Source organism: Coptis chinensis, chromosome 4 (genome assembly GCF_015680905.1).
Source record: "Coptis chinensis isolate HL-2020 chromosome 4, ASM1568090v1, whole genome shotgun sequence".
In the NCBI taxonomy this organism is placed as follows: Eukaryota; Viridiplantae; Streptophyta; class Magnoliopsida; order Ranunculales; family Ranunculaceae; genus Coptis; species Coptis chinensis.
The window spans coordinates 88,386,064-88,413,598 of record NC_141459.1 but is presented as its reverse complement, the minus strand read 5'-3'; the positions used below and the strand labels follow the sequence as shown (position 1 = coordinate 88,413,598).

Genomic DNA, 27,535 nt, shown 5'->3' with positions numbered 1-27,535 from the left:
AATTCATAATGGTAAAAATAAAGTAAGTAAGCAAGCCATTAATCATGGATCTTCCATGAACTTAATAAGCCGCCTATTCGTCCAGTACCACAGCAAACACTAATTCTTACATACATATATAACTAGAAAGCCTGTATTTCGTTGTGGGTCTTGATTTCTTCAACTATTGTGCACGTGTCCCACATGTGGGAAGGTCTTGTAGGTTATTTGAACTCACTACTGTACCCTAGAGAGTTTTCATCACTTCAGCGAAAACATAGTTTCCTGGGTTGTAAAACGGGATCGAGTTTGGTTTGGGCTCATTTCTCATCGATTAACATGTCCCTGAGCTTTTTGTGTTGGTCTAGCAATTTACCTATGATTCAGTGAACTCACTTGATCGACATGAAGACGGAGAAGACTTTCCCTCTTATATACATGAGAAAGCACAGCTCCCTCAGAATCTGTAAATGGTGTACTCATGCCATTATACCTTTTGTAAAACTTATGAAATCATAATAACGACAGAATCACAGTTGTAGAATTTAACACCTAATTAAAAAGACAAAACACAATGATTTATAGTAGTTCGGTGCCAATGCGGCAACCTACGTCCACGGAAGAAGAAAGGTTTTATGGTAGAGCTGAGAATATTTTTCTGATTTGCTAGTTCTACGCGACTACACTGCTCTACAACCCTAGGCACATGGTCAGCATAATAACTCCAGAAGAACTGAAGTGCAGACATTACATAGTTTCCGGCAATGATGATTTTAGCCCATCCCCATACTTTTATGTCCGTAAGTTTTGACAGTAGAAGTTCCCTGTGTCTTCTGAATAGACGATAGAGACCAATTAACAGAGAAGTTGCTGAAACAACAGATGAAATAACGAATAGGCCTAAAAGACTCCGAGGGCCTAAAGGAGGTGTTCCCTTGATCTCATTTGATGGAGTTGAGCGGTTATTCATGGAGAGCATAATGTCCTCTAGCTAGTCTCTGAATTTCTCCACCCTCATTTGCTTTAAGAATTGCTTCTGAAATATCAAAAGCCAATTAATGGAGAACCCTTGGGAAACACCTGAAACACAGATTGGTTCCATTTAATGAAATCCATGAATTAACGTTTCAACAGAACGACACTAGGCATGGCTAGAACTTATTTTCTATATAGTTATAAGATGCATCCTGCTACAAAAAGAACCCGAAAACTCCATACAAGGAATAGCTTCACAGACACTTGGATCCATTCAAAGTATCATACATTAATTGAAGAAACACTACTTACAAAGCCAAATCCGCCGATCTTGTAAGTACGTCCTGCTGTAGAGTAGCCATCACAACATCTGGCAAGGAAGACTTTGGCGGGCAGCGTCACAAAGAAAGCAGCAACTATCTCTCTTGTTTCAAAAGCATTTGGATAGTCATCAACGAAATCAAATTCTCTTTACATTCTCTTTCTTAAAACCCAACACATCCACCAGATACCTCACTATAAAGGAATTAGCATTACACCCAACAGCTGCATTTGTCCTGATAAGCAGCTCAAGGTCTACCACAGACGGTTTCAGCTGTGAGACTGTAAACATTGAAGTTAAAATAGCTGTATTGCTCGGCACCGCAGTTAAGACCACACATAACCACATTGCAACAACGAGACAAGAAAGATTGCTCTGGAGAGGTTCTCCTACAAGTAAAAACAATATCACAAAGACCACATTTGGGAATGAAATAATCATATTTGTTACCATAATATTGAATGTCTAGCTTAAGACACTTTCCTCATAGTCCTACATTCGAAATTCATCTAGTGATTCAACTGAATTTGGGAACCAAAAGAGTTGAACAATTTTTTGAAGAATAATATATGAATCAGGATATCATACTGAAAGTCAATTAACTGAAGGTTCCCAATAATTATGGATTTGAAGTCAATCAACTGAATGAATGCCACATGTCAAAATAAAACAGGTGGTTCAAAAGAATTATATTATGATTAGCTATGAATATTGACAAGTAAATGGACTTTTGAAAATTGTTCCAATTCTTGGTCAAAGGGTCCCGCTATATAGAACGCGTTTGTCTTCTACATTTTTCTCATGCAAGAGGTACATCTCGACCACAGCAGTCCAGGTCTTTCTTGGACCTATCATAAAGAAAAACCATTCTGATTGAACAGTGGATTGATGAGCTAGAGCCTGAACTGCTGAACATGTTGGGGTTGGATACCTCCGCAGAGCAATGCCTTTGACCATTGATAAGACTTTAAGAGGTGCCTATAGTGGAAACAAATGAAACAAGTTCATGACTACATACGATGGCATGCTAGAACCCCAAGCAAACCTACAAGAAGTTCACTAATAATATTTGACAAACATTGCAGTTAAGCTCAAATCCTTATTAAACCAACACATTCACTTTTAATTTCTTTCTTCATCACCTAAAATAAAGAAATCCATTTGATTCATGAAAATCTCAACAACTCCAGAAAATACTCAACAAAGAAAAGGACTTTGATACATCTAAACAAAATCCCATTAACTATCCACGAACATGTTAATATTTCAGAAAACAACAATATGAACATTTATCATATCAAGGGTAAACCATTACGATTAACAAAGAAAGAAAAAAAAAAGATAAAATGTACCATTCGAAAAAACCCTATCTTCAATCAAGAATCATCCCTACTATATGGCTCAGTCACTTGAAAAATACTCAAAAAATACTCAAAACATTTAGAAATTCCAAGATTTCTTAATTTTTCATCTTAAATTTATCGAAAAATCGAAAGGTTTTACGGTTTGGTATTGCGAGGGACTTTTCAAAATGGAAATAAGTGAGATAGCAATAGAAATAGACGTGTTAAAAACGGGAGGTGAGAAAAACGTACTGAGAGTCTGGGGAATGCCGTGGTAAACGCGCCCAAAACTTTGGAAAATCAAATTGTCCCAAGTCTTGTGCAAAAGGATCCAGTTCTATAAGAACAGCGTTTGTGTTCTTCATTCTTTTGCAAGAGGTACATCTTGACCACTGCAGTACATGATATGATGGTGCATTCCATAGCATCTTTAGCATTGAATGCACTCCATTTCCTATTATTTGCTTGTTTCTTGTTATCTGATCTTGCAACTCCAACCATAGCACAAACTCCTCTCGGTTCTCCTTTATTTGAAAGATGTAACACAGCTTTCAATTATACTCCAAATACCCCATTTGCAACCAATCTCAACTTAACTCTTGGTTCCCTTGCCGCAAACGTTTCGCTGAATGGGTTCTACTACACAACTGAGGGCACAACTGCTGATCGAGTCTATGGCCTACTTCAATGTCGAGGCGATATTTCACCCCAAGATTGTCAAATATGTGGAAACGCGTCGACTTCAGCGATACTAAGAAGTTGCCAATTTCAGAAGGAAGCAGTGATTTACTATGATAATTGTTGGTTAAGATATGCTCACTATATGTTTTTCTCGATTGCTAGTACTGATCAATCACTGTTTATTATGTGGAATACAAACGCCGTGTTGAATCCAAGTCTTTTCAAACAAAAGGTAGATCTTTTAATGAACAACATCTCATCCACTGCTGCAACAAATTCTTTGAGATTTTCGACTGGGGTGACGGATTTCATGAGTGCTGTTAGTATTTATGGATTGGTTCAGTGTACTAGAGATTTATCTGGGACTAGCTGCGGCAGTTGCTTGCAAAGGATGATTAATTTCAATCCAAGACAGTGTGAAGGAAAGCAAGGTTGTCGCGTTTTGTCCACGAGTTGTAATATGCGGTTTGAAGTGAGACCTTTCTTTCAGAATTCGCCGCCACCAATTGTTATAGCATCTCCTCCACCGCTGGCATCTCCGCCACCACCTACAAATTCCACGATTGGTGCACCAACCGAGGGAAGAACTAACCGAGAAGGTAAACCGACCTATTCTCTCTCTAACTTTGAAACTATTATCTATGGCATTAAACATACATGATGGGGACTATAATCTCAATACTAGCCTACTAATAACTATTTCTCATTCTAGTTAGATTTTCCTGTGAGAATATCATTTTCTCACGTTTGATTAATTAAAGGAATGCTGGAAATTTTTAGAAACATTTTTCTTCCCCTGTCCGTCCTTCTATGAAAATTTTCTAGAAGGAAAAGGAAAATGAGAATTATTTTCTGGTGGTAGGAGAGAAAACAGTCTAACACTAACTGTTAGAAAATATAGCTAAATTCCAAATCACAAAACCAACACACAATACAATAGGCTGAGGCCCGGACAATGTCGCTTTCTTTAAGGTTGTTTCGCGTCTCCGAATCTTCTCTCAAACAAACTGCAGCAGAGAGTGCGCAACCTCCAGGATACAACAGCCAATCAACTAATCTCCATTGAACCCCTGCACTAGATAACAATAGAGGAGGAGCACTACACACTCACAATAAACTGAACTGATTGCCCAAGTGAAAAAATATGAAAACAATGAATTGCAGCAGTGAAAAATGCACTGCCGGTTTTTTTCCAGTTTTTGAGAAGAGAGAAATTCGTTTTTCTTTTGTAACAGTTGATCCTACAATAGTGGGTGCATTATAGGCTAATAACCCGTGGATATTGGACTCAACGTTACTTAATAAAAAAGACCAAGTCAAGAAATAACCAATAGGAAATAAAAGCCGTACCATAAGGAACCCAGCCCATATGATCAACTCACATATTAAAATACACCAACAATCCCCCACTTATTTTAATAAATACATAAAATCAAATTGGGCAAAACAGCTCAGTTTATAAGCATCATGCATAAATAAAGGTGTCTTTCGACTTAAACCTTTGCGTAGTGTAAAGTAATCAAGGTATAAGAATACTAAGTGATTAAGCTTGAACTTAGATTCTTGCATATACAACAAACACAATACACACATGATACCATATAGGTGTAGTCTCGCAAACCAGCACATTACCGCCATGTGCTTTATCCTGTTTCATGAGTGCTCTAGAGAATTAGCCCACATTCTCATAAGAAGTGGACACACTTCCACGCTCACTAGGTGAGTCTATCAAGAGTGCTCCTGTAGCTCTACACTCCACCCAACAAGGACCATAGATCTCATTAAGAGTTTTCCCAGAAAACTCAACCTTCAATATCACTATAGGATGTCATGCAACATATACTCATATGAGACTATAATAAACAGTATGCATGACCAACAATCATCATGTGACTTGTTCTTCCCTTTAAACCTAGTTCTTGGGATCTCCAGTCCCTAGGTTTGGTTTCCATCACATATGACTTATCACTAAACAAAGCTTAAGTCCCATACCTTTCGTGGTATCCCATACCTTTTCTCTAGCCAAAGCTTTGGTTAAAGGATCTGCGAGATTATCTCCAGACCTTACAAAATCTATGGTTACTGAACCATTAGAAATATAATCTCTCACAGTATTGTGGTTACGACGTATTTGTCATGATTTCCCGTTGTAGTATTTACTACGTACTCTACCGATGGCAGCAGTACTATCACAATGAATCAAAGTAGCCGGAACAGGTCTATGCCAAACAGGAACATCACTTAGAAGGTTTCTTAACCAACTAGCTTCCTCACTAGCAGCTGCTAATGCAATGAGTTCAGACTCCATAGTGGATTGTGCTATGATGGTCTGTTTTTTGGACTTCCATGAAACATCACTGCCACCAATACTAAATACATATCCACTAGTAGCTTTAGAGTCTTCCGATAAGGTATTCCAATCAGCATCACTATATCCTTCAAGTACAGCGGGAAACTTCTGATAATGTATACCTAAGTTGATAGTCCTTTTAAGATATCTCATAAGTCTACCAACTGCATACCAATGTTCATTGCTAGGGTAGCTAGTGTATCTACACAAAACCCCTACTGCATAGGCTATGTCCGGTCTAGTGCAGTCCGTGGCATATCTAAGGCTACCAATAATACTAGCATATCCTTTTTGATTAACTGGGTCACCCGTGTTAACAAGTAATTTAATACTTGGATCAAAAGGTGTACGTACAGGCTTACAATCAAAATAACCATACCTTTTCAAAACTTTTTCAATATAATGTGATTGATCCAAATATATGCCAGAAGAAGATCTAGTGACTTTGATGCCTAATATAACATTAGCTTCACCTAGATCTTTCATATCAAAATTTTGTGACAAAAAGGTTTTGGTCTCATTAACTACTTCTAAGTTAGAACAAAAAATCAGCAAATCATCTACATATAAGCATATCATGACACAAACTCCATCAAGGTATTTAAAATAAATACATTTGTCACTCTCGTTAATTCTAAACCCATTAGAAATAACAACTTGGTCAAACTTTTCATGCCACTGTTTTGGAGCTTGTTTTAAGCCATACAGTGACTTGACAAGTTTGCACACTTTGTTAGAATTTCTTGGTTCTACAAAACCAGCGGGCTTGTCCATATAGATTTCTTCTTCTAAGGTACCATTTAAGAAGGTCGTTTTTTACGTCCATTTGATGCACAACTAAATTATGGACAACAAATACAAAGAAAGAGCAATCTAATAGAAGTAATGCGAGTAACGAGGAGAATATGTGTAAAAAAGTATGTTCTCTTTTTTTTGTCCAAAGCCCTTAGCTACAAGTCCGGCTTTATACTTTTCCACAGATCCGTTGGGTTTTGGTTTCCTTTTTAAAACCCACTTATTGTGTATGGTTTTAAACCACGGAGGTAGGTCAACTAACTCCCAAGTTCTATTACTTATAAGTGAGTCCATTTCATCCCGAATGGCCTCTCTCCAAAAATCAGATTCTCGAGGAGTTAAGAGCTTCCTCTAAAGATGAAGGATCTCCTTCTAAAGTGAAGGTATAAAAATCGGGTCCTAAATCTTTAGCAACCCTTGCTCTTTTTTACTTCTTCTAGGTTCCAAGTCGGTTTCATTATCTCTAGAGTGTAAACGTGTCATTCCATTTTCGGTCTTCAAGGTTTCACCGGTAGATAATAAACCCCACTATTTTGTAATAACAAAAGGAAAAACATGCTCATAAAAATCAACATCCATAGATTCAATGATAACATTATTTTTTATGTCAAGGAACCTATATGCCTTACTATTAATTGCATAACCCAAAAAGGCACATTTTAGTGTCCTAGGACCAAGCTTATGTCTCTTTGGGTCAGGCAGTTTAACAAATGCCAAACAACCCCAAACTCGAAAATAATTAAGGTTAGGTTTCCGATTTTTCCAAAGTTCAAACGGTGTAACTTTGGTTTTAACAGATGGAACTCGATTAAGAACATAGCAAACAGTAAAAAGAGCTTCTCCCCATAAATTGTTTGGAGCTCCAGAACTTATCAATATTGCATTAATAAGCTCGGTGTAAGTCCTATTTTTTTACGCTCCTCCTTGACTCCATTCATTTCAGGGGAGTAAGGAGCTGTTCTTTCATGTATAATACCAATGGACTCTAGATAATTCCGAAATTCAGAATTACCATATTCAGTCCCCCTATCACTCCTTAGTCTCTTAATATTTCTGCTATGCTGATTTTGAACCTCATTCATGTAAACTTTAAAAGCATCGAAAGCATCATTCTTATTCTTTAACAAGTAAACATATGTATACTTAGAACAATCATCTATGAAGGTGATAAAATATCTTTTACCACCTCTAGTCAAAATGCCTCCATATTCACATAAGTCGGTATGAATAAGGTCTAAAAGTTTTGTGTTTCTTTCAACACTTTTATGAGGAGTCTTTGTAGTCTTGGCTTGGCTACAAGAGATGCACTGTCTAAACTCCTCATTGCTAAGACTAGGCAAAAGACCTAAGCTACTCATATTGTTAACATACTTGCGATTAACATGACAAAGTCTAGCATGCCAAATATTAATAGAAGTAGAAAGCATGTAAACGGAACTAGAAGCTTTATTAAAATCAGAAATATTGAGTTTAAACATTCCATCACATGCATACCCCTTCCCTACAAACACTCCAGACTTGGTAATCACATATTGATCACCACCTATAGTTTGTTGAAAACCAGCCTTATTAAGCAAAAACCCAGAAATTAAATTCTTTCTTATACTAGGAGTATGTAAAACATCTTTCAAAACCAGTTTCTTCCCAGAAGTGAACTCCAACTCTACATTACCAGTACCCAAAACCCCTGTGGTGTGAGAATCCCCAAGAAGAACTTTCTGATTACTAGTTGGAATATAACTTGTAAAAAAGTTCTTCTCATTACAAACGTGCCTAGAAGCACCCGTATCTATCCACCACCCATCAGAAACCTTAATGGAATTAACCTCTGTAATCATAGCCACATATGGCTCTTCGGTTACATTCACCTGGTTTTCAGGACGATTTTTCCGGCAGTTTCTTGCATAATGCCCATAGTCCTTGCAGGTATAACACTGCACTTCAGAGAGGTCTGTCTTCACATAAGGTTTCTGGTATCTATGAGCATGGTTCTGGTTATGTGAGTTACTCCTATTCATATTTTGGCCCTTATAATGGTTATAAGGTACCTTCATGGTTTTCTTAGCCGGTTTGAGGGAGGGGTTACTCTTAGTTGCTACTACTGCAACCTTGGCAGAAGGTCCAGCAACCTCATCTTTTTGGTCTTCAATACGAGACTCCTCTTCAATACAAAGTCTCGTAATTAAATTCTCCATAGAGAATTCCTTGCACTTATGCCTTAGAGTATTCCTGAAATCCTTCCAGGAGGGAGGCAATTTATCAATCATGACAGCAACTTGAAATTGCTCGTCGATTTTCATCCCTTCTGAAAGAACTTCATGAACTATCTTTTGTAGTTCATGGCACTGTGCAATAATGGGCTTAATATCTTCCATGTGAAATTTAAGATACCTACTTACAGTGTATTTTTTCGATCCAGCCTCTTCCGTATCATATTTCTTTTGCAGTGCGTTCCAGACCTCCAAAGCAGTAGGTAACTCAAAATAGAAGTCGTAGAGATCGTCGGTTAAGCCATTCAAAATATAATTCTTGCACAAATCATCAGCTTGCTCCCATTTCCCAATAGCATGAGACCTTGCAGGTTCATGTAACTCAGTATCAGTAGGCTTTGGGTTATCCAGAACATCTGCAACTTTCATAAGTTTGAGATAAAAGTGCATCTTTGCCTTCCATCGCTTGAAGTTTTGTCCTTCAAACTTAAACGGCCTATTGTGATTATTGTCATTTGGAATTTGAATCATCGCATCCATGGTTTCAGCAAGACACGATAGCAACCTTAAAATTGTTAGAAAATATAGCTAAATTCCAAATCACAAAACCAACACACAATACAATAGGCTGAGGCGCGGACAATGTCACTTTCTTTAAGGTTGTTTCGCGTCTCCGAATCTTCTCTCAAACAAACTGCAGCAGAGAGTGCGCAACCTCCAGGATACAACAACCAATCAACTAATCTCCATTGAACCCCTGCACTAGATAACAATAGAGGAGGAGCACTACACACTCACAATAAACTGAACTGATTGCCCAAGTGAAAAAATATGAAAACAATGAATTGCAGTAGTGAAAAATGCACTGCCGGTTTTTTTCCAGTTTTTGAGAAGAGAGAAATTCGTTTTTCTTTTGTAACAGTTGATCCTACAATAGTGGGTGCATTATAGGCTAATAACCCGTGGATATTGGACTCAACGTTACTTGATAAGAAAGACCAAGTCAAGAAATAACCAACAGGAAATAAAAGCCGTACAATAAGGAACCCAGCCCATATGATCAACTCACATATTAAAATACACCAACACTAACTATCCGAAAGTCACTGTTAAGTGTTAACAAAACATCCCAACCCACATTGCCCCATATGCCAAGGACATATTAGTTTTGCCTCATTGCCTAATTTTCATTGGCCTTCTAGCACAACTACATCCTCGCTCGTAACACTAGGTCACTAACATTACAAAAGTCAAATTACATCTTATTGCACTATATGTATATCAGTAAGAGGTAAGATGATACTAATGAATAAATTGTATTGCGTATTTGCATGTGGCAGGAGGGCGAAAAAATGTGAAAAACATTATTCTAATGGTTATAGCAGGAGTTGTTGCAATAGTCATAACCTCCACTGCATGCGTTTGTTTATGGAGTAAAAACGCCCAGAAAAGAAGTGTTGGTAAGAATTTCTTTCTCGTGATTGACTTCATCTAACTCTATATGTAGACTTCAATCTCATTCTCATGATTAACTTCATCTAACTCTACATGTATATTCTAATTAGAAAAACTAACTTGAAATAATATTCCAACCTAGCTAAATGCTTCAAAGTAGTTGGTGCTTTCAAATGGACCAGTTTCAATCTTATTATAAACAAACTCGCTTATATACATATGCTTGATCATTATAGGCGACACTGAAGAAGAGGGAGCCGAAAGCGTCGAATCACTTGTATTTGATCTAAGCACACTTAGAGCTGCCACGAATAATTTCTCTGAATCACTTAAACTTGGCGAAGGGGGTTTTGGATCGGTTTACAAGGTATATTGACAAACTTCTGGCTCTTTGAAACAATAAAGAAAATATAATTGAGGGAAAACACCTACTAGTATATGAAGCACACAAGTATTTATCTACAATTTCAACTTTTTTGTAGGCTAAGCTATTTGATGGGAAACAAGTTGCAGTGAAAAAACTTTCTAAGATTTCAGGGCAAGGACTTGAAGAGCTAAAAAATGAAGTAGTGTTGGTTGCTAAACTTCTACACAGGAATCTAGTAAGGTTGTTGGGCTTTTGCTTAGAAAACGAAGAGAAACTACTTGTTTATGAGTACTTGCCAAATGGGAGCCTTGACCAAGTTCTGTTTGGTATGATCCCTCTAAAATGCTTATTTGTTAATCTTACACGAAAATGTTATGAGCATTGATATCATAAGATAAATATATAACAATTGCATGTATGGTCATTTTTTTTTTCTTGTGTGTGTGCAGTGTGTTTTACACTGATCGATATTATTGTAATACATATTGTTGAACATGTAGAAGAGAGTAAACGTCTTTTCCTGGATTGGGAAATGCGGTATAGAATCATCGTCGGAATCGCTAAAGGATTACTTTATCTTCACCAAGATTCTCAAATCAGGATTATACATCGAGATCTGAAAGCTAGCAACATTTTGTTAGATGAAGACATGAACCCCAAAATCTCAGACTTCGGCTTGGCAAGACTTTTATGTGGAAGCAAAATTCAAGCATATACAATTCATATTGCGGGTACTTAGTAAGTCGGATAAGTTCTTTTTAAACTCTTAACTATTTTGGTTGTGGTTTCTAGTAAAATGGATACAATCTATATTTGCTGATATTTTCTTTTTAAATTTGGCGTATCCAGTGGATATATGGCCCCAGAGTATGCTACGCTAGGAAAATTTTCCACCAAGTCAGATGTTTTTAGCTTCGGAGTTCTAGTTCTAGAGATTGTAACAGGTCGGAAGAACTCTAGCTTTCACAATGCATTGAACCTTCTAAGCTATGTAAGTTTTCATACCACGATATTGGATAATTTTTACAGTATATATACATCACAAAACTTAATATCTAGTTGGTGTGACAGGCATGGCAACATTGGACTGATGGAACAACCGTAGAAATGATGGACAAAACCTTAGGAGATAAATGGCTAACAAGTGAAGCTCTAAAATGCATACACATTGGTTTGCTCTGTGTTCAACAGGAGGAATCTAATAGACCAACAATGTCTGAAGTCATTCTCATGCTCAATAGTGATAGTTGTACTCGTTGTATTCCTTCTCAACCAGCATTCTTCGTTAGGAGAAGTACAAACTTCAATGTTGCTAGTGGAAGTACAATTGACACTGAAAGAGATCAATCTAGCACGAAAGTATCACAACAATCTGTGAATGAGGTGACCATAAGTGAATTAGAACCTCGCTAGACGCCAGGGATATACAATTCAGTTAACTATCAACTTGACATAATGCATTTAGATTTGGAAAATATAAAGTAAGACTTCCTGTTGAATAAATGTAAAACATCAAAAAATTAAAGCTTACATACTTTACATGAGAAGAGAAAAGAATAATGGTTGAAATTGTTGCATTCAAACTTGTAGATGAAGGGCCTCTGTAGATTTAATGGAGCCTCGTTGCAGCTTGTTTCTTTTGGCAATAAATTGTTGCTTATCGACTGAATTCGCCACTCGATGTGTTGGTGTTTATATTTGTATAGTATAGTTACGTTAAACAATTGGCTTACTTTCTTCTATTCATTCATCACTTATATAGAGTTGTTTACATGTGTATGAGATCCTATAACTTAGGAAGCTCTGAACAAGATAACTACTGAGAATATATCTATAATATATCTATGATATCCAAGATACTGCTGAGGATATATCTAGCTTATCCAGACATAGAAGGTTCGTCAATAAGTTGGAGAAGGATGGACCAGTGGAGGTGGATTCTCAACCCGTGTCTGGGCCTATATTTGAGGGAAGCACTTGGAAGTTTAACATATCCATATCTATTAACTAATACATATCCATATCCATATCCAATAACTAATACATATCAATTAACTAATCTATTGTTTTTTAGAATTTGTTTTTTTTTATCCCATGCGTACATTTGAAATAATGAAATAATGCGTAGCTTTGTTTTTTGTTTTAGCATAACACATGAAAGGACAATTTTAATTTATATTAAATTAGAGAGCAGGCCAAATTCAGGGTTAGTTTGGTAAGAAGGCAAGTAATTATTTTTCAAATAGGGACTATTTTAAAAACTTTGCTGATGTGGCTCACTATGAGCATCTTGGGAGAAACGGATATTAATATAGGTAGGATATATATATATATAGCTGAACCCTCTTGGCTCTATTTTTAGAGCCTTTAGAGAGTGTCCACGTCATACAACTAATTACTAAAATTTAGAGTGAAAAACTGGAAGTTTCGAAAACTTTTGATGAAAAAATAGGAGAGCAAAAGATAAAAAAGCGCAAGATCAGTGATCGGTGCTTAACTTTTGACGAAAAAATAGGAGAGCAAAAGATAAAAAAGCGATCTCTGTTTCGTAACTTATTGGTCATGAATCCAGCTTCGCATCAATTTCAAATTCCTCACAAACTAACAGTATGTTTGTAGCAGCTTCCCCTAAGGCTAGATTCCATTCGATGAGGATATATTTGGTGGAGTCATCTGGAGATTTGTTGCAAGCCAGAAGGATATTGGACAGTAAGGGCTAAACTTACTTCATTGCTGAGTTAAGAGGTTATTCTCTCAGTTAAAAGTTGGAATACTATATATGCTTGGCGAGTTCGCCAATTTGAGGATTTGGTTTGTGCATAAACACCGCCAAGAAGCCTTTGGTAGCTTTCAATTGTTCCCCATAGAATTGAGGGTGTAACAGTAGCTGTAAGTATTATTGGTAAATGGTAATTGTCAATAAATGCTTTGGTGTCATTGCCTCCCCATATCTCAGGTGTAGCGGCATTGCTAAAAGCCACACACCGAGATTGGTCACCAGCGAGAATCAAATCAGCAATGATGACTACGTCTTATGTAGTAGACCACAATGGGAAACAGTTAGTTGATGACAGTACTGGCGACTTAGCTACAGTGTTGCATTATGGATCACGGCACATTGATCCTGATGGAAATGGAAATGTGCCCAGAGAATTTGGAGGTTACAGCATGAGATTTCAGTGAAGCAGAAACACTAGAACATAATGGAAATGCATGATTCATTTGAAACTCCTCAAGAATTTTGTGTTGTCACTAAAATTTACACAGGTAATTGGCTTATTTTATGGATTGTTTTTATGTTTTTTTTTTTTTTTTGAAATTTGTTGATGGAAATGTTAGCTAATGTGACTAATTTGTTAAAGGGAGAAATTTTTGAAGTTTTTGGGGATGATTAATGCTTTCTGCGACCTCGAAATCGTGTCATTTTTAACACCAAGCCTTCTTATCTCAGTGGTAGAGCACGTGGCTTTTAACCATGTGGTCGTGGGTTCAATCCCCACAGAAGGCGCTACTTTCATGAGTTTATACCCCAAAAAAAAACCAATGGCCTTACAGTTCTTTAAAATGGATTTGAGTATGATATAAGTTAAGGTTTGCCTTAACACATCCAAATCTTCCGAAGTCAATGCGGTAGCAGCCACTGTCCCGACCTTTTCTTTCACTAAACCCACCTTATATGCCCCCGTGGTTTCCCAACAAAGTCTTCCTCCTGCTACTTGGTAGCCAGCTGTGTCATCGCCTGGGCCGATGACCTATAAGGCCTCCTAGGAATTTGACACCATTGAGACAACCTTACTGGCAGGTTCTCTTTTGGTCGAAAGGGGGTCTAAGGCTCCCATCACCCTCTTCCTGCGGCCTCCACCATTGATTTACTACATGATATGGGCATAGGTTCAAGTTAAACTGAACCACAAGGAGCCAACACTACTACTCATAACAATGTCGAGTACTCTTGATTTGTAGTTGAAATTGTTTTAAAATTTAGCTTAATAGTATGGGCTTATGTAGTATACAAAGTTTATATGGAGACTTACGTAGTAAGAAATTTAGAATTTTATGTAGTTGCATCAATTGTAGTTTTCTTCCGATGAAATTTTTGGACTATCGTTTGTATATTTTACTCGACTTCTATGTTAGATAAACTTTCTATGTGAGTTCTTAACTTACGAGTCAAGGAATGCGACTACTAATAGATGAAAGTTCAAACAAAGGGTTCGAAAGAAGATGCCAGGTTTACCACAAAGAAATGTTCAATTTAATAGTAATAATAATAATGCTTATTCGACAACATGCTCTACTGGATCGATTTCGAGTAACGGAATCTGGTCTAAGCATCCGGATGATATTGGTTTTGATCAGCTTCAGAAGGTATACTATATTTAATTGTTGTGTGTTTTTTAGATTGAATTAATTGGATTGGATATTGGAATTTTTAATTTGTTGGATATAAGAAATTGAGAATGTGAATTTGATAGAGATAATACAAAGTGGTTTTTTTTACAATGGTTGAGTCTTTTATAATTTTCTGATATTGTGATGTAGTTCTGGAACTAGTTGCCGCCTCATCTTGCCGCGAGAGCTTTGAAGATTGATAAGCGAGACGTTATTGGAGCAAAGCGAAAGAATTTGTATTGCTCTAGATGTAATGGGTTGCTACTTGAAGGTTTTTCACAAATTGTTATGGATGGAAAGTCTCAGCAACTTGAAGGCGGGCATGTGGCGAATGGAAGAATGTCAAGTGTGAGTAGTGAAAGTGATGTTGGAGTTACTACAAAGATTTCAGTTTGTGAGGACGACAACCAAGATCCATCCGTTCACCCCAGGGGGAGGTTTGATAGCAACTCGAGAAGGCATACTTTCACTTTTGACCGCTTTTTAGAAGCCAAGTCGCCAAGGCACTCGAATGTAAGTGTTAATGTCTTACCCGGTCATCCTATCGCATTACACATGTCGCCCGAAAGTTATGGTCATCCTCATTTTTGACATTTTTATGTTTGATTCAGGTATTCAACGGTGCGACGGTGAGGGGAATCTAACGTGAACTGCTCTATCCCGATGCCCTCGTGGTGGGGGTGGTCGGGGATGGATAAGCCAAGGAGCAACTAACTACGGCAGAGGGCATGGAACCAGAGAAAGTTGTGCTTTGCATACTGCCAGCTTTGTATGCAAGAAGGTATTTGGGGAATACCCATCTGACCGGTGTTGATCCAGTCTATATGAATTTCACACCTAAATCAGGACTTGGATCGAAATTAGTGAAGAAGGGGAGGAGAGTAGGCATTGAGCTTCAGAAATCATGTGGATCATTATCTTCAAATGGAAATCAAGAAGAGAACGGCATGTCGGCATTTTCGACAAAGGAGAATCGACAATCGATAGTCCCGAAAGTGATTCTAGATTGAAGAAACCTCTATCCGGAAGTCGACACGACAGAAGCGGATGTAATTTTGAGCAAAAGAAGAGCAGGAAGGGTACCATTTCAACCTCTCGCTTGTCAACACCATGAGCGAGTAGCATATCGGAAGCTTCAGTCTTAAGGCTACTAGAAGCAAAGATCTCGGTCGAATGACCAAACAAATTGAGATCATCGCCCATATAATACTGTAAGTCAATTTCCATACATGAGTTGGTATGTCTTTATGTTTATTATGCTATATACAGCTTGAATTGTTTGCTTACGTTATGCAAACCGGGTCATTTAGAGAGAAATAGGATGTGGTACATGGTGGTGGACACAAATTGTCTTTTTGAACAAAGAGTCCGTAAGGTTTCAAGGCTACTACAAGGCCTAAAGGGCCCGGCTTTTATTGTTCCTAGGATGGGTAAGTGAATGAGTTATTTATTATCTGTTATATGATGCATTTAATGCATTGGCCTATTGAGTAGTCAGAACACGGTTGTCGCTCTATAATATTGTTGACAAACCGTAACACGTGTTGTCGCTCTATAATATTGTTGGCGAATAAGGGAGTTGGATTGTCTCAAAAGGCATGATAGCTTATTTAGAAGGACGACAGAGGTTTCTTTGGTGTTAAGCCGGGATAGAGAAGTGCATGGTGGAAGACAAGTGGTGGATTCATGTTCAGAACTCAATGGAAGGGAGTACGCCAATAGCCCCAACACCTCCTGCTTCTCCACGGTCGTCATCATGGTTAAGTGAAGTTGGCAGCAACCTTTGTGGTAAATCAGTCCCATTTTCCCCTTGGGGAAGTTTAGACCAGATTTTTTCTCCAACAGCTGAAGACCATATCTTGGACTGTGCTCTCCTCTTGAAGCGAAAAAAGAAAGACGATGGATAGTTTGTTCTTCTCAGTAATGATATTGCCCTGAAGATTAAAGCCATGGCGTAAATATTCCACTTAAGTTTTACTTCGCTTTTAGCTACTTTAGTAGTAGATATAAAAAATTTAAAGAATAGTAACTCATACCAATCTTTGTTTTGGCTTCCTGCAGGGGTTATTATGTGAGACTGCTGATAGAAAACCGTTCGTCGAAACACCAAAACTTTTTCTTATAATTCTTAAGTTTTGTTCCCAATCGCGTCAAAATGGTTGAGACCCATTATCCAGTCTATAGATAATGGGGTATTTATGACTCAGGAGTTTGAGCTGTTGATGGTGATGGTGATGGAGATGGGGCCCTTATTGCTATTCCGGAATGTGACTCTCTCTTTGCTGATCTCTGTATAAGTTCATCACCTATGTGTGCCAAAGAAGTAGGTACAGGTTCTTACCGAAACAGGGCTTTATTGCCATCCCTGCTTACATGGGAAGGTTTGAACCGGGAAGAAAGTCATAACTGACCTTGAGCATGTAATGTAACTTAAGTGTGATTGTACTTTATTTGCCTTGCTTTTGTTTTACCCATTTCAAAGTTGGTCTTGAAAAACGGTTAATGGTGAGCTGATGTGTAATAGAGACAAAATAAGTGGTAGTTAAGACACAAGATTTCGTAGTAAAGAGACCTTTATTAAATCAAGAAATTCGAATTTGCCAATATAATAGAGAAGGTGTTCTGATTAAATTTCTCCAGCTCTCATCTCTGCTTCTATAAATAGCCATTTAAATTTCTCACAACACAATGACACATAGCACCTTCATTTGTCCAACTACATCAGCATTGCCAATTACAAAGCCTTCATTAACATCAGCATTGCAGAGTGCTCTAATGCACCTACTCATATGTCGCACCATTAATTTCATGCAGGGCCTGGGAAATACACAATTTATTAGACTACACAAGAAATTGGAGTCTCAACTTAAAAATGGTGAAATTTAAATCTGAAGGAGGCACGAGAAGTGTACCCAATCATGACAAGCAACCAGAAAATGATCAACTCCACCAGTTCTGTTCCAAAGAACTGAAAGAAGGTACATGAAAATCCAGAGTCTGCAGTTAAACTACATGCTGTGACTCAGAGGGTAGTCAGCTTTACAGTGAAATATTTGAATGCAAAATGTGACTCTGCTTATAACTGCAAGTCTGTCATGGTTCAAGTTCAACTGGAATGTTAACAAAACAGAAATAGTGTGCGTAAAATCAGATTCCAACTCTAGCATTGAAGCTTCAAGGGACTCTAATATGCATTCATTCTATACAATAATGCTGAGCATCTTATCAAAAACTTTTTCAATGTCTATCCTTAAGCACCAAATTGCTTACCTTGGTTTCTGACTGGTTGAAGACGGGTCTTGCACCTTCCCTGTAGGTGTATACTTTAAGCATCTGTTCCATTAGTTCATAGCTCCTGCAAATATTTATCATCTTGAAGTCTTCAAGTAAAGAACTCTTCGCTGGGGTAATTTGATTATCGAAACAAAATTCCCTTAACCTTTGCTACGCACCGACTCTCTTATTGATTCTATTAGCCTAAGCGTCTTCGCTAACTCGCTCGCCTACTATAACCCCTACTCAATTGTATAGTAGGGTAGGCTAACTCAGCCGCTTACTTCTCCGTTTCGTGCGTGAATGGCGGTTCTCAGACGAGGGAATCGTTCCGACTAGAATGAAACTTTTTACATTCAAATTCTAACAATTATTTTTCTAAAGGACGGGGTAGCTGCAACCTTACTCATTCCACTACCAATAGGCAGAGTCCCCGAATTCGTATTCATCTTTGCTGCGTACCATAACCATAGGCTCTCTATGGTATGTGTATGCAATATACATATACAGTTCACTGAATTTACCTGAAACTTTGGAGAAGGGAACACATTCCAAAACCTAAGTGTTTCATCTCCTGCTCCAGTGACAATGGTCTGAAAGAGGAAGATAGTTGAACATAAAAATCTTAAAGCCCCGAAAAAAAAATACAAAAAATGAGGTGAAGCTTGACTAAACCTCATCCAAGAAAAAAAAATATAAAGATAATGTAAAAGAAGGATAAGAGAAGGGGGAAAGAGTTACTAAATTACCTGACCATCAGGTGATATGGCAAGATAGAGAACTCTCAGACGTATGGCCGATGTAAGTGTCGCCAACTGAAATGGAGGATATATTAGTACAAGAGTGCATAAACATAAACTTTTAGTTGTTTCAAAAGCTCAAGGACTAAAAAATCGAAAGTACCTTTGACATAGTTGGATATCTCCAAACTATTATTTGATTTTGGGAGTAGCCATGGGTGCTGACAAGTTCATTGACATTCTTGGACCACACAAGATTGCATACCTAAAGGCGAGCAACCCTTATAGCAATAGCAAACGGTTATCCTCGGGGACTTCAACGGGCCTTACAAGGTCATAAAATGGCAATTCTTCACGTTTTCCTCAGACAGGGAAAGGCATTCTACAGCCCCCATCCTGCTTTTCTAGCGAAAGGAAATCCATTGACAACACGACTTCGCTCTGCTCATCCTTATTCTTATGAATTAAAAGGGGCGGATTTCACTTTAGTAGAGACTTGCTCCTGCAAATATTTATCATATTGAAGTCTTCAAGTAAAGAACTCTTCACTGGGGTAATTTGATTATCGAAACAAAATTCCCTTAACCTTTGCTACGCACCGACTCTCTTATCGATTCTATTAGCCTAAGCGTCTTCGCTAACTCGCTCGCCTACTATAACCCCTACTCAATTGTATAGTAGGGTAGGCTAACTCAGCCGCTTACTTTTCCGTTTCGTGCGTGAATGGCGGTTCTCAGACGAGGGAATCATTCGGGCTAGAATGAAACTTTTTACATTCAAATTCTAACAATTATTTTGATTGGTATGAATTTGTTAGAAATTCCATTTTTTCCGTCAGTATAGCTTATTTCGGAATATTTGTAGCGTTTCTTTTATATGGTCCCGCTTATTCATATTTGAAGAATTTTAACTTAATCCATTTTTTTGTTAAAATAGGTCCTAGGAGAATTTTTTGGGACAAAATACTAAATGTAATATATAATTGGTTATATAATCGAGGTTACATAGACCATTTTTATACAAAAACCTTAACTAGGGATATAAGAGGATTATTAGAACTAACTCATTTATTTGATAGACAAGTAATTGATGGAATTACAAATTGTATTTGGAAAGTGTCAGTACCTTCGGCTTGCACACTCCATAAATCTGCCCGATAGGCAGTCATATGCCATGTGTCCACATCCACCACAGTTGTGGCATATCATCAAGCCCCCCGTGCAATCCCTGCTCATGTGCCCAACCTGATGGCAGCTCCGGCAAACAATGTCTCTGTGTTACTATCGAGTGTATAATGTATAATAGGTCTATAAGCTTAAATGTTATAGAGATTTTGTGGGAGCGAAGAGTCGAAGACAAGGTGATATGTTTATAATGTAGCCTAACCCCACAACATGTAAAACATAATATACTTAATGAAAATGAAACGAGCACATAAAAATGTCCACACAGAGCAATAAAGTTTGAAATTATAAACAAGATGTGAAATCCACCAGTACCTGACTTTTAAAAAGTTACTAATGCAGCCTAAGAGGAGTCGCAAATCTCAAGGCAAGATTGCAAAAAGGATGCAAGACTTCAGTCCTTGCTTCAACTGAGGAACAATCAGAGGAAGGCAAATAACTGGACATGTCATCAGAACTAAATTTTGTTCTTAAAGGGGGAGAACTACTCAAACGTACAAGGAAAAAGATATGGCTCTCCGACAACAATCTTAAAACTTATTTAGGTATTTCAATGTTAATGACTACACGGCCCCTTGCCAATTCACACCCCACAATTCTACATCATTGACTTTAAGATTCCACGAAGATATTTTTGAAGTAGCTCACAGCCTAGAATTTCTAAATTCCATTACGATGTTGACCAACTAACATGTATTCATGAATGCTACGTGGTACCAGGTGCTCTTCACTGGAAGCGAGTTTCGTTCGATATCAATTCAAATTGGGAGGTAAAGAAGAGTGAGAGATATATGGAGAGAATGGAGAAACTATTTTTTCGCCTCTATTTCATTCTCAAGTCATTACTTATCAATCATCTTTCTTTTATTCCTGAACCTAGAATCATATGCAGGTGGTTGCTAAAATGAAAAGCAAGCATATGGTAGGAGCTTTCACAAAAAAGAAAAAGTGTAAGCAAAACTTTATACCTTAACTGGTCTTGAATTGCACTGCTCATCTGTGATCAAGCAACATGTCATGCTTTCAGGTGTGGTTTTTGATGTTTGTTCCAATAAGAAAGCGATAAAATAAGAAAGGATGATTGCCCGGAAGAGAAAGCGATAAAATAAGAAAGGATGATTGATGCGATAAAAACTGACTTGGTCCTAACCAAACCAAACCAAACTGCGATAAAAAAAACGAGAAAAAATATTTCCTAGAGTACTACGTCAATTTCCTAAACACACCCAATTTGCACTTATATAGTGTCCACTTTTTCCTAAACTCTTCCACCGATAGAAGTTTAAAAACTTAGAAATTAATACTTATTCTATATTCTTCATCTCCAATTCACGCAGTTTACAATAAATCTTCATCACATTCATCTTTATCCCTCTCTTCCTCCATGTCTATCATGAAGCGTTGGACACCAAAACCAATTCAAAAAAGATTTTTGAATGAAATCTTTGATGGAGAGACCTGTAATCCATGTAAAGATAGAATACAAAATATTACCAATTATCTCATACAACATGGTCCTATTTCTGAAAAACAAATAAATAATTGGTTCAAGAACAAGAGAACTAATTTGAAAAGAAAACAAAAAGATATGGTCACATGCCCAGAAGAACCAAACAAGCGAAGTATGTATGCTTTTATAGACCGAATTCTAAAGCTTGGAAGTAAACTCTACCTTTTGTTGTCTATGTAATTTGAAATTAGTTGCCCTGCTATTTTGAAGATTAAACAAATTGTTTCGCATTTATTGGGCTGCAGACTCCTGTTTTGATCAAGTATTTTTTTTTTGTGTACAGCAACGAAGGAAAAGGCTGGAAAGAAGACGAAAATAAATCCATCCGCAAGATTAATCCAAAAAAAAGAGGTATGATCAAAATATCACATAATTTACCTTTTAGTTTATTATTTGTGGATGATTAAATTTTTAAACAGTTATTACTAAAGAAAGAGCTAGAGAACGACGGTTTAAACGAAGTCAAATATTAAGAAATAAGAGACTTGGTATTTCTCCAAATCAGTTCCATTCATATCAAATGGATGATGTTGATATAAATGACGACGATTACCTCTCACAGATTAGTGGGACTGATTCTGAAGATGACGATGTCAATGATTTGAATCCAGAAGTACCACGTATTTGTGATTTGGAAGTTTCACATACAAGTAAGTGTTCTGACACTAAATTATACCGTATTGCTATTTTAGTCTATGCAATAAAATAATCTAATAATTGTTTTGCAGGAAGTTGTTTTGAGCCTTTAGATATTGGTTGTCCAACTTCAATATGTTCTCATTGTGGAGCTATTGTCTGGTATGAAGAAAGGAATGATTTGATCAAAAAACCTACGAATCCTAAATTCTCAATATGTTGTCAGAACGGCAAGGTTCAATTGCCTCTTCTAAAAGAAACTCCTGAATTTTTGAGAAATCTATTGGATTGCAAAGGTGGACAAAAATCTTCAAATTACATGGAAAACATCAGCATCTACAACTCCATGTTTGCGTTCACATCCACTGGTGGTGCAGTACAGAGTTCAATTAACGATGGAAGGGGGCCCTTTGTTTATAAAATAAAAGGACAAAATCACCATAAAATAGGAACTTTGCTTCCACCAGAAGGAGTCCGTCCAAGGTTTGCACAGTTGTACATACATGATACAGAAAATGAAGTCTCACACAGGTTGAACTCACTCAGTAAGAAAATTGTAAAGAAGAGGGCAAGAGACGAGTTAGATCCTAGCATTGTTCAAGGACTGATAGATATGTTGAATGTTACCAACAAACTCACTGAGACTTATAGAATGGCAAGGGATAGATTTAAAGAATGTCATATAGCAGACATTAGTATAAAACTGATTAATAGAAGACAAAAAGATGGAAGACTTTATAATTTACCATCATCAACAGAGGTTGCTAGTTTAATTGTTGGTAATGGTGATGAATTTAATGAGCACAGAGATGTTATTGTCGACAAGAAAGGATTTGGATTGAAGAGAATCAATGAATTACTTCCAAGTTTCATGGCAATGCAATATCCACTTTTGTTCCCCCATGCTGAAGATGGATATAGAATTGACATTCCATATAGAAACAATAAAGTAGTTGGAAAAAGAAAAAATATTAGCATGAGAGAATTTTATGCTTTTAGATTGCAACTGAGACACAATGAAGGCCAAACTGTGGTTTGTGGAAAGAAGTTGAGACAACAGTTTTGTGTAGATTCTTATACAGCTACTGAACAAAGTAGAATGGAATGGGTTCGAAATAATCAAGAAACAATTCGTGCAGAATTGTATCAAGGATTAGTAGATGCTGCTATTGCTGGTGACGCAAAGCCTGGTTGTGTAGGGAAACGATTAGTTCTTCCTTCATCTTTCACAGGAGGACCCCGTTATATGATACAAAACTATCAAGATGCCATTGCAATATGCAGACACACTGGTGCACCAGATCTTTTCATTACTTTTACTTGCAACCCCAAATGGCCAGAAATTCAAAGATGTATAGACATGGTTGCTCCTGGTTATAAACCCGATGATTTTCCCGATATTGTTGCAAGAGTTTTTGAGATTAAATTGCATGAACTGATGACAGACTTACAAAAGCGCAAACGATTTGGAAAAGCTTGGGCAGGTATCCTAGATTTATTGTTTTTTTAATAAGTAATTTATACTTAACAAAATAATACTCATTTTACTTTGATATAATTTTTTTAATGTTTTGCAGCATTATACACTATTGAATTCCAGAAGAGAGGTTTACCACATGCTCACATTTTACTCTTTTTGGACAACGCTTCGAAGCCTACTACTCCTTCTCAAATCAATAATCTCATATCTGCTGAGTTACCCGACCCAATTAAGGACAAAATTGCATATGAATCAGTTGTAGAATTCATGATTCATGGACCGTGTGGTGATGAAAACTCAGCTTCCCCTTGCATGGAAGAGAAGAAGTGTACTAAGTTCTATCAAAAACCTTTTAGTGAAGAGACAACTATTGATGACAATGAATTCACAATTTATAGGAGGCGAAATAACAATCGGAAGGCAATGAAAAAGAAAATAGAAGTTGATAACAGATGGGTTGTTCCATACAATGTAGATTTGATAGTAAAGTACCAAGCTCATATTAATGTCGAACATTGCAACAAGGCCAGATCAATCAAGTACCTTTTCAAATACATTAACAAGGGAAGGGACAGAGCTACTGCAATTATTGTTGAAAACTTGGTTACAGACAACGACAGTAATCATCAAATAGTAAATGATGTTGATGAAGTTGCAAATTTCTTAGACTGTCGTTTCTTATCTGCTTCGGAAGCGGTTTGGAGACTATTGAAATTTGATATTCAATACAGAAGTCCAGGCGTTGAAAGGTTACCATTCCATCTTGAAGGTCAGCATTTGGTTTATTATAGTGAAAGAGATTATCCAAAAGATGTAATAAATCGGAAAAATGCTTCAAAAACAAAGTTCACGGAGTGGTTTACGGCAAATGTTGAGTATCCAGAATTAGCCAGGAATCTTACGTATGTTGATTTTCCTACTAAATTTGTATGGAATAAAAAATAAAAGAAGTGGAAGCCAAGGAAAAAAGGGAAGAAAGTTGGACGTGTGTACTACGCACATCCCACATCAGGAGAAAGATTATATTTGAGGCTATTGCTTTGAATATTGTCAAAGGCCCTTTGAATTATGAAGATATTCGAATCAAGCATGGAAAAGTTTATCTAACTTTCAAAGCTGCATGTCAGGTATGTTTTTAATGACATTTTATCTTTAGTTTATATTGGTTTCTAACATAAATCTGTTGTACATAATCTATAAATTAAAAACAATAAGGACTAGATAAATATGTTGTAAATGCATTAAAATAGACCTAATATTGACTTCTACTCCTACACTGGACTGACAGTAGTAATTTTAGTCTTTTAGCAATGTTCATCCACATGCTTTCACTGCAGCTTAGGAAGCTTAATATTTTGAATGAAAAATAAAAATTTCAAACTAGCAATCCACAATTTCAGATCCTCAACACAACCCCAATCGAGCTATATGCCAATATTTAATCAAGTAGCAAAGGTCAATACCTGATTTTTCGGACTTAGCTTGGATGTTGAGAGAAAATCCATTTAGTCCCTTCCTCCATAGGGATTTTTCACTTTATTAGAGACATGAGTTGTTAGGTGTAACTATCTATGATAAGAGTAGAAAAACAACTCCGGTGAATCATACATATCCAACAATGATTGGTCTGAGGCTTGGTTGCTCATTGAAGCTCATGTAGCTGGAGCTCCAAAGCTATGATATGTTTGGCATTTCAGAGAAGCAAACTGTTCACTGTAATCTAGAAGAAAATAATATAGAACAGTTCTTGGGATGTCGAGGCACTAGGGCATAGATACAAAAGAATGGGATTGTTAATTTCTACGAAATAATGGATATGAAAAGTTAGTTCAACAGCTTATAGCTCCTCAGGGATGCGATCAATGATAAATAGTTATCTTTATAGGCACTAGGGCATATATACAAAAGAATGGGATTGTTAATTCCTACGAAATAATGGATATGAAAAGTTAGTTCAACAGCTTATAGCTCCTCAGGGATGCTCTGGAGCATAGGCATCCAAGAACTGCGACACCCCTTATTAGCATCACTTAAAGGAAAGTAATGCATAGAGCCTACGTTCATATCACACTAAGATAAGCTTTCATTTCTATTATCGAGTCCAGAAATAGATGCTTTTATGATAGCTAAAGTTCACTTTATAGGATAGATACAAACATGACAATTTCTAACTTGATGACGACATCCTGCCGTTTGAGACATTTAAGGTTCAAAAACTGGAAAAAGTAACCATCAAGTATCAAATATATAGTTTTTATAGGATTGCCCTAGGAAAGATAAAGAGGCATTCACTTACCAGTTTAAATTTTCAATACAATCGTTATTATCACCCAGCATGTGATTTTCCAGATCTTCTGATATTGGGTTATTATGATCCTCAAGCACCCCCTCCAATGGTACGTCATCATCTACATTCCCAGTTCCAAGATTCTGGAACTACAAAAGAGGAAGGCAGAATATCAGTATTACATTGAGAATAAAATATAAAAGAATTGGAGTAAATCACCTCTAATAAGAAAAAGACTCAAGACAAAAAAAATTACTATCAAAGATATTTACTGTATCAAAATCAAAAATTGAAATTACCGACTAATTTATATTTTGTATATTCAAATTCTAATGTATCATTTTGTTAAATTCTTCTATCAAGGAGCATGGACTACTAGAGGATGACAGCGAATGGGATGATGCTATGGAAGAAGCAAGCCATTGGCAACTTCCAAAATCTTTAAGACAATTGTTCGTCACTTTGATAATCGCTTTGTGGGGGGTGACTTATCCCGATAAACTTTTTTGAGAAACATCAAAAGCACCTCGGAGATGATATTTTGTTTCGATACAGAAAGAAAAACAATAATGAGAATCTCCAACTCACTAAAGAACAGATTAGAAATGAGACTCTCTGTGAAATTGAACAAATTATGGCTGAAAAAGGATTATCTGTCACAAACATTCCTGATTTCCCGAAATTTGATATGTCTTCAAGGATCTCCACAGAAAACAGATTGATTGCTGAAGAATTAGACTACGACTGCAATGAGTTGCGAAAAGAATGTGAGATTCTTAACAACGGAATGAATGTTAAGCAGCGTGAGGTATTCAACTCTGTTAATGATGTAGTTCAGTCTCAATCAGGAGGTGTTTTTTTCGTGTATGGATGCGGAGGAACTGGCAAAACATATCTTTACAAAACAATAATTTCTAAACTTCGGTTTGAAGGAAAAATTGTTCTTGCAGTTGCGTCGTCTGGGATAGCTGCACTCCTACTTCCAGGTGGAAGGACATCTCACTCTAGGTTTAAAATTGTTATTCCGACTGATGAAAACACCAATTGTGACATCTCTCAAGGGACATTATTACACAACCTTATCAGGCGAGCTGATCTAATAGTGTGGGACGAAGCACCAATGACTCCTGAGACATGGATTTGAGGGTGTAAACCGTATTAATCGGAGGACCTTTTTAAATCACAAGGCAAAGAATTTGGTGGTAAAACATTCCTAATGGGAGGAGATTTCAGACAAATATTACCAGTCATTCCAAGAGGCACAAGAACTAATGTTGTTGATGCTTCTATCAACAAGTCAAAATTATGGAAAAACTGCAAAGTTTTTCACTTAACTGAGAACATGCGACTGAAGATTGGAAATATAGACTCAGCTACAACAAACTCTATTGAAGAGTTTAGCAAATGGGTTTTAGACCTTGGAGATGGAAATATGCCTGCTTCTAGATTGAGTGATGAAGTGGAATCAACTTGGATCAAAATTCCTGAAGACTTGCTTATTCCTGAGAGTGATGACCCAAAGAGAAGATATTGTGTCATGCATATATCCGGTTTGG

At 37.0% G+C, this 27,535-nt stretch overlaps 3 protein-coding genes, 1 long non-coding RNA gene and 1 other non-coding gene across 10 annotated transcripts; 4 read left to right on the top strand and 1 right to left on the bottom strand.

Annotated features, from left to right (window-relative positions):
- Positions 1-500: 500 nt before the first annotated feature.
- Positions 501-3,010, bottom strand: LOC147505466 (uncharacterized). 2 transcript variants are annotated; one of them, XR_015193331.1, is made up of 3 exons: positions 2,872-3,010; positions 1,267-1,665; positions 501-1,059 (listed from the first exon to the last, which is right to left on the bottom strand). It is a non-coding gene; the product is annotated as an uncharacterized LOC147505466 (long non-coding RNA). The 2 variants fall into 2 exon arrangements; XR_015193330.1 differs by having other exon boundaries at positions 1,267-2,254; positions 2,872-2,988.
- On the top strand, positions 2,961-12,219 carry LOC147505465 (cysteine-rich receptor-like protein kinase 25). 5 transcript variants are annotated; one of them, XM_086557997.1, is made up of 7 exons: positions 2,961-3,899; positions 9,996-10,115; positions 10,347-10,477; positions 10,593-10,803; positions 10,978-11,215; positions 11,327-11,468; positions 11,549-12,219. In XM_086557997.1, the coding sequence occupies exons 1-7, from the start codon at positions 3,026-3,028 to the stop codon at positions 11,888-11,890; spliced, it is 2,058 nt and encodes a 685-aa protein (XP_086414123.1). In that variant the 5' UTR covers positions 2,961-3,025; the 3' UTR covers positions 11,891-12,219. The 5 variants fall into 5 exon arrangements, 4 of the variants coding, with proteins under 4 accessions (XP_086414123.1, XP_086414124.1, XP_086414122.1 ...); XR_015193329.1 differs by having other exon boundaries at positions 2,993-3,899; positions 10,927-11,208; positions 11,549-11,952; XM_086557998.1 differs by having other exon boundaries at positions 2,993-3,899; positions 10,981-11,215.
- A 1,694-nt stretch (positions 12,220-13,913) lies between these two features.
- Positions 13,914-13,985, top strand: TRNAK-UUU (transfer RNA lysine (anticodon UUU)). The gene has a single exon. It is a non-coding gene; the product is annotated as a tRNA-Lys (tRNA).
- An 8,111-nt stretch (positions 13,986-22,096) lies between these two features.
- LOC147505463 (uncharacterized) lies at positions 22,097-24,637 on the top strand. The gene is made up of 3 exons (XM_086605553.1): positions 22,097-22,226; positions 22,305-23,696; positions 23,790-24,637. Exons 1-3 carry the CDS (start codon positions 22,097-22,099, stop codon positions 24,635-24,637), a joined length of 2,370 nt encoding a protein of 789 aa, XP_086461679.1.
- Positions 24,638-26,613: 1,976 nt separating this feature from the next.
- LOC147505462 (uncharacterized) lies at positions 26,614-27,123 on the top strand. The gene has a single exon (XM_086605552.1). The coding sequence runs from the start codon at positions 26,614-26,616 to the stop codon at positions 27,121-27,123; it is 510 nt and encodes a 169-aa protein (XP_086461678.1).
- The last annotated feature ends 412 nt before the right edge of the window (positions 27,124-27,535 follow it).

Excerpts from the sequence above, each read along its gene's own strand:
- LOC147505465 (XM_086557996.1), top strand. The coding sequence starts at position 3,026 with ATGATGGTGCATTCCATAGCATCTTTAGCATTGAATGCACTCCATTTC. Across the intron at positions 3,900-9,995 it reads GGGAAGAACTAACCGAGAAG|GAGGGCGAAAAAATGTGAAA; the intron begins GTAAACCGACCT and ends TGCATGTGGCAG. Across the intron at positions 10,804-10,926 it reads CCTTGACCAAGTTCTGTTTG|TGTGTTTTACACTGATCGAT; the intron begins GTATGATCCCTC and ends GTGTGTGTGCAG.
- LOC147505463 (XM_086605553.1), top strand. The coding sequence starts at position 22,097 with ATGGATGATGTTGATATAAATGACGACGATTACCTCTCACAGATTAGT. Across the intron at positions 22,227-22,304 it reads TTTGGAAGTTTCACATACAA|GAAGTTGTTTTGAGCCTTTA; the intron begins GTAAGTGTTCTG and ends ATTGTTTTGCAG. Across the intron at positions 23,697-23,789 it reads ATTTGGAAAAGCTTGGGCAG|CATTATACACTATTGAATTC; the intron begins GTATCCTAGATT and ends AATGTTTTGCAG.
- LOC147505462 (XM_086605552.1), top strand. The coding sequence starts at position 26,614 with ATGGCTGAAAAAGGATTATCTGTCACAAACATTCCTGATTTCCCGAAA.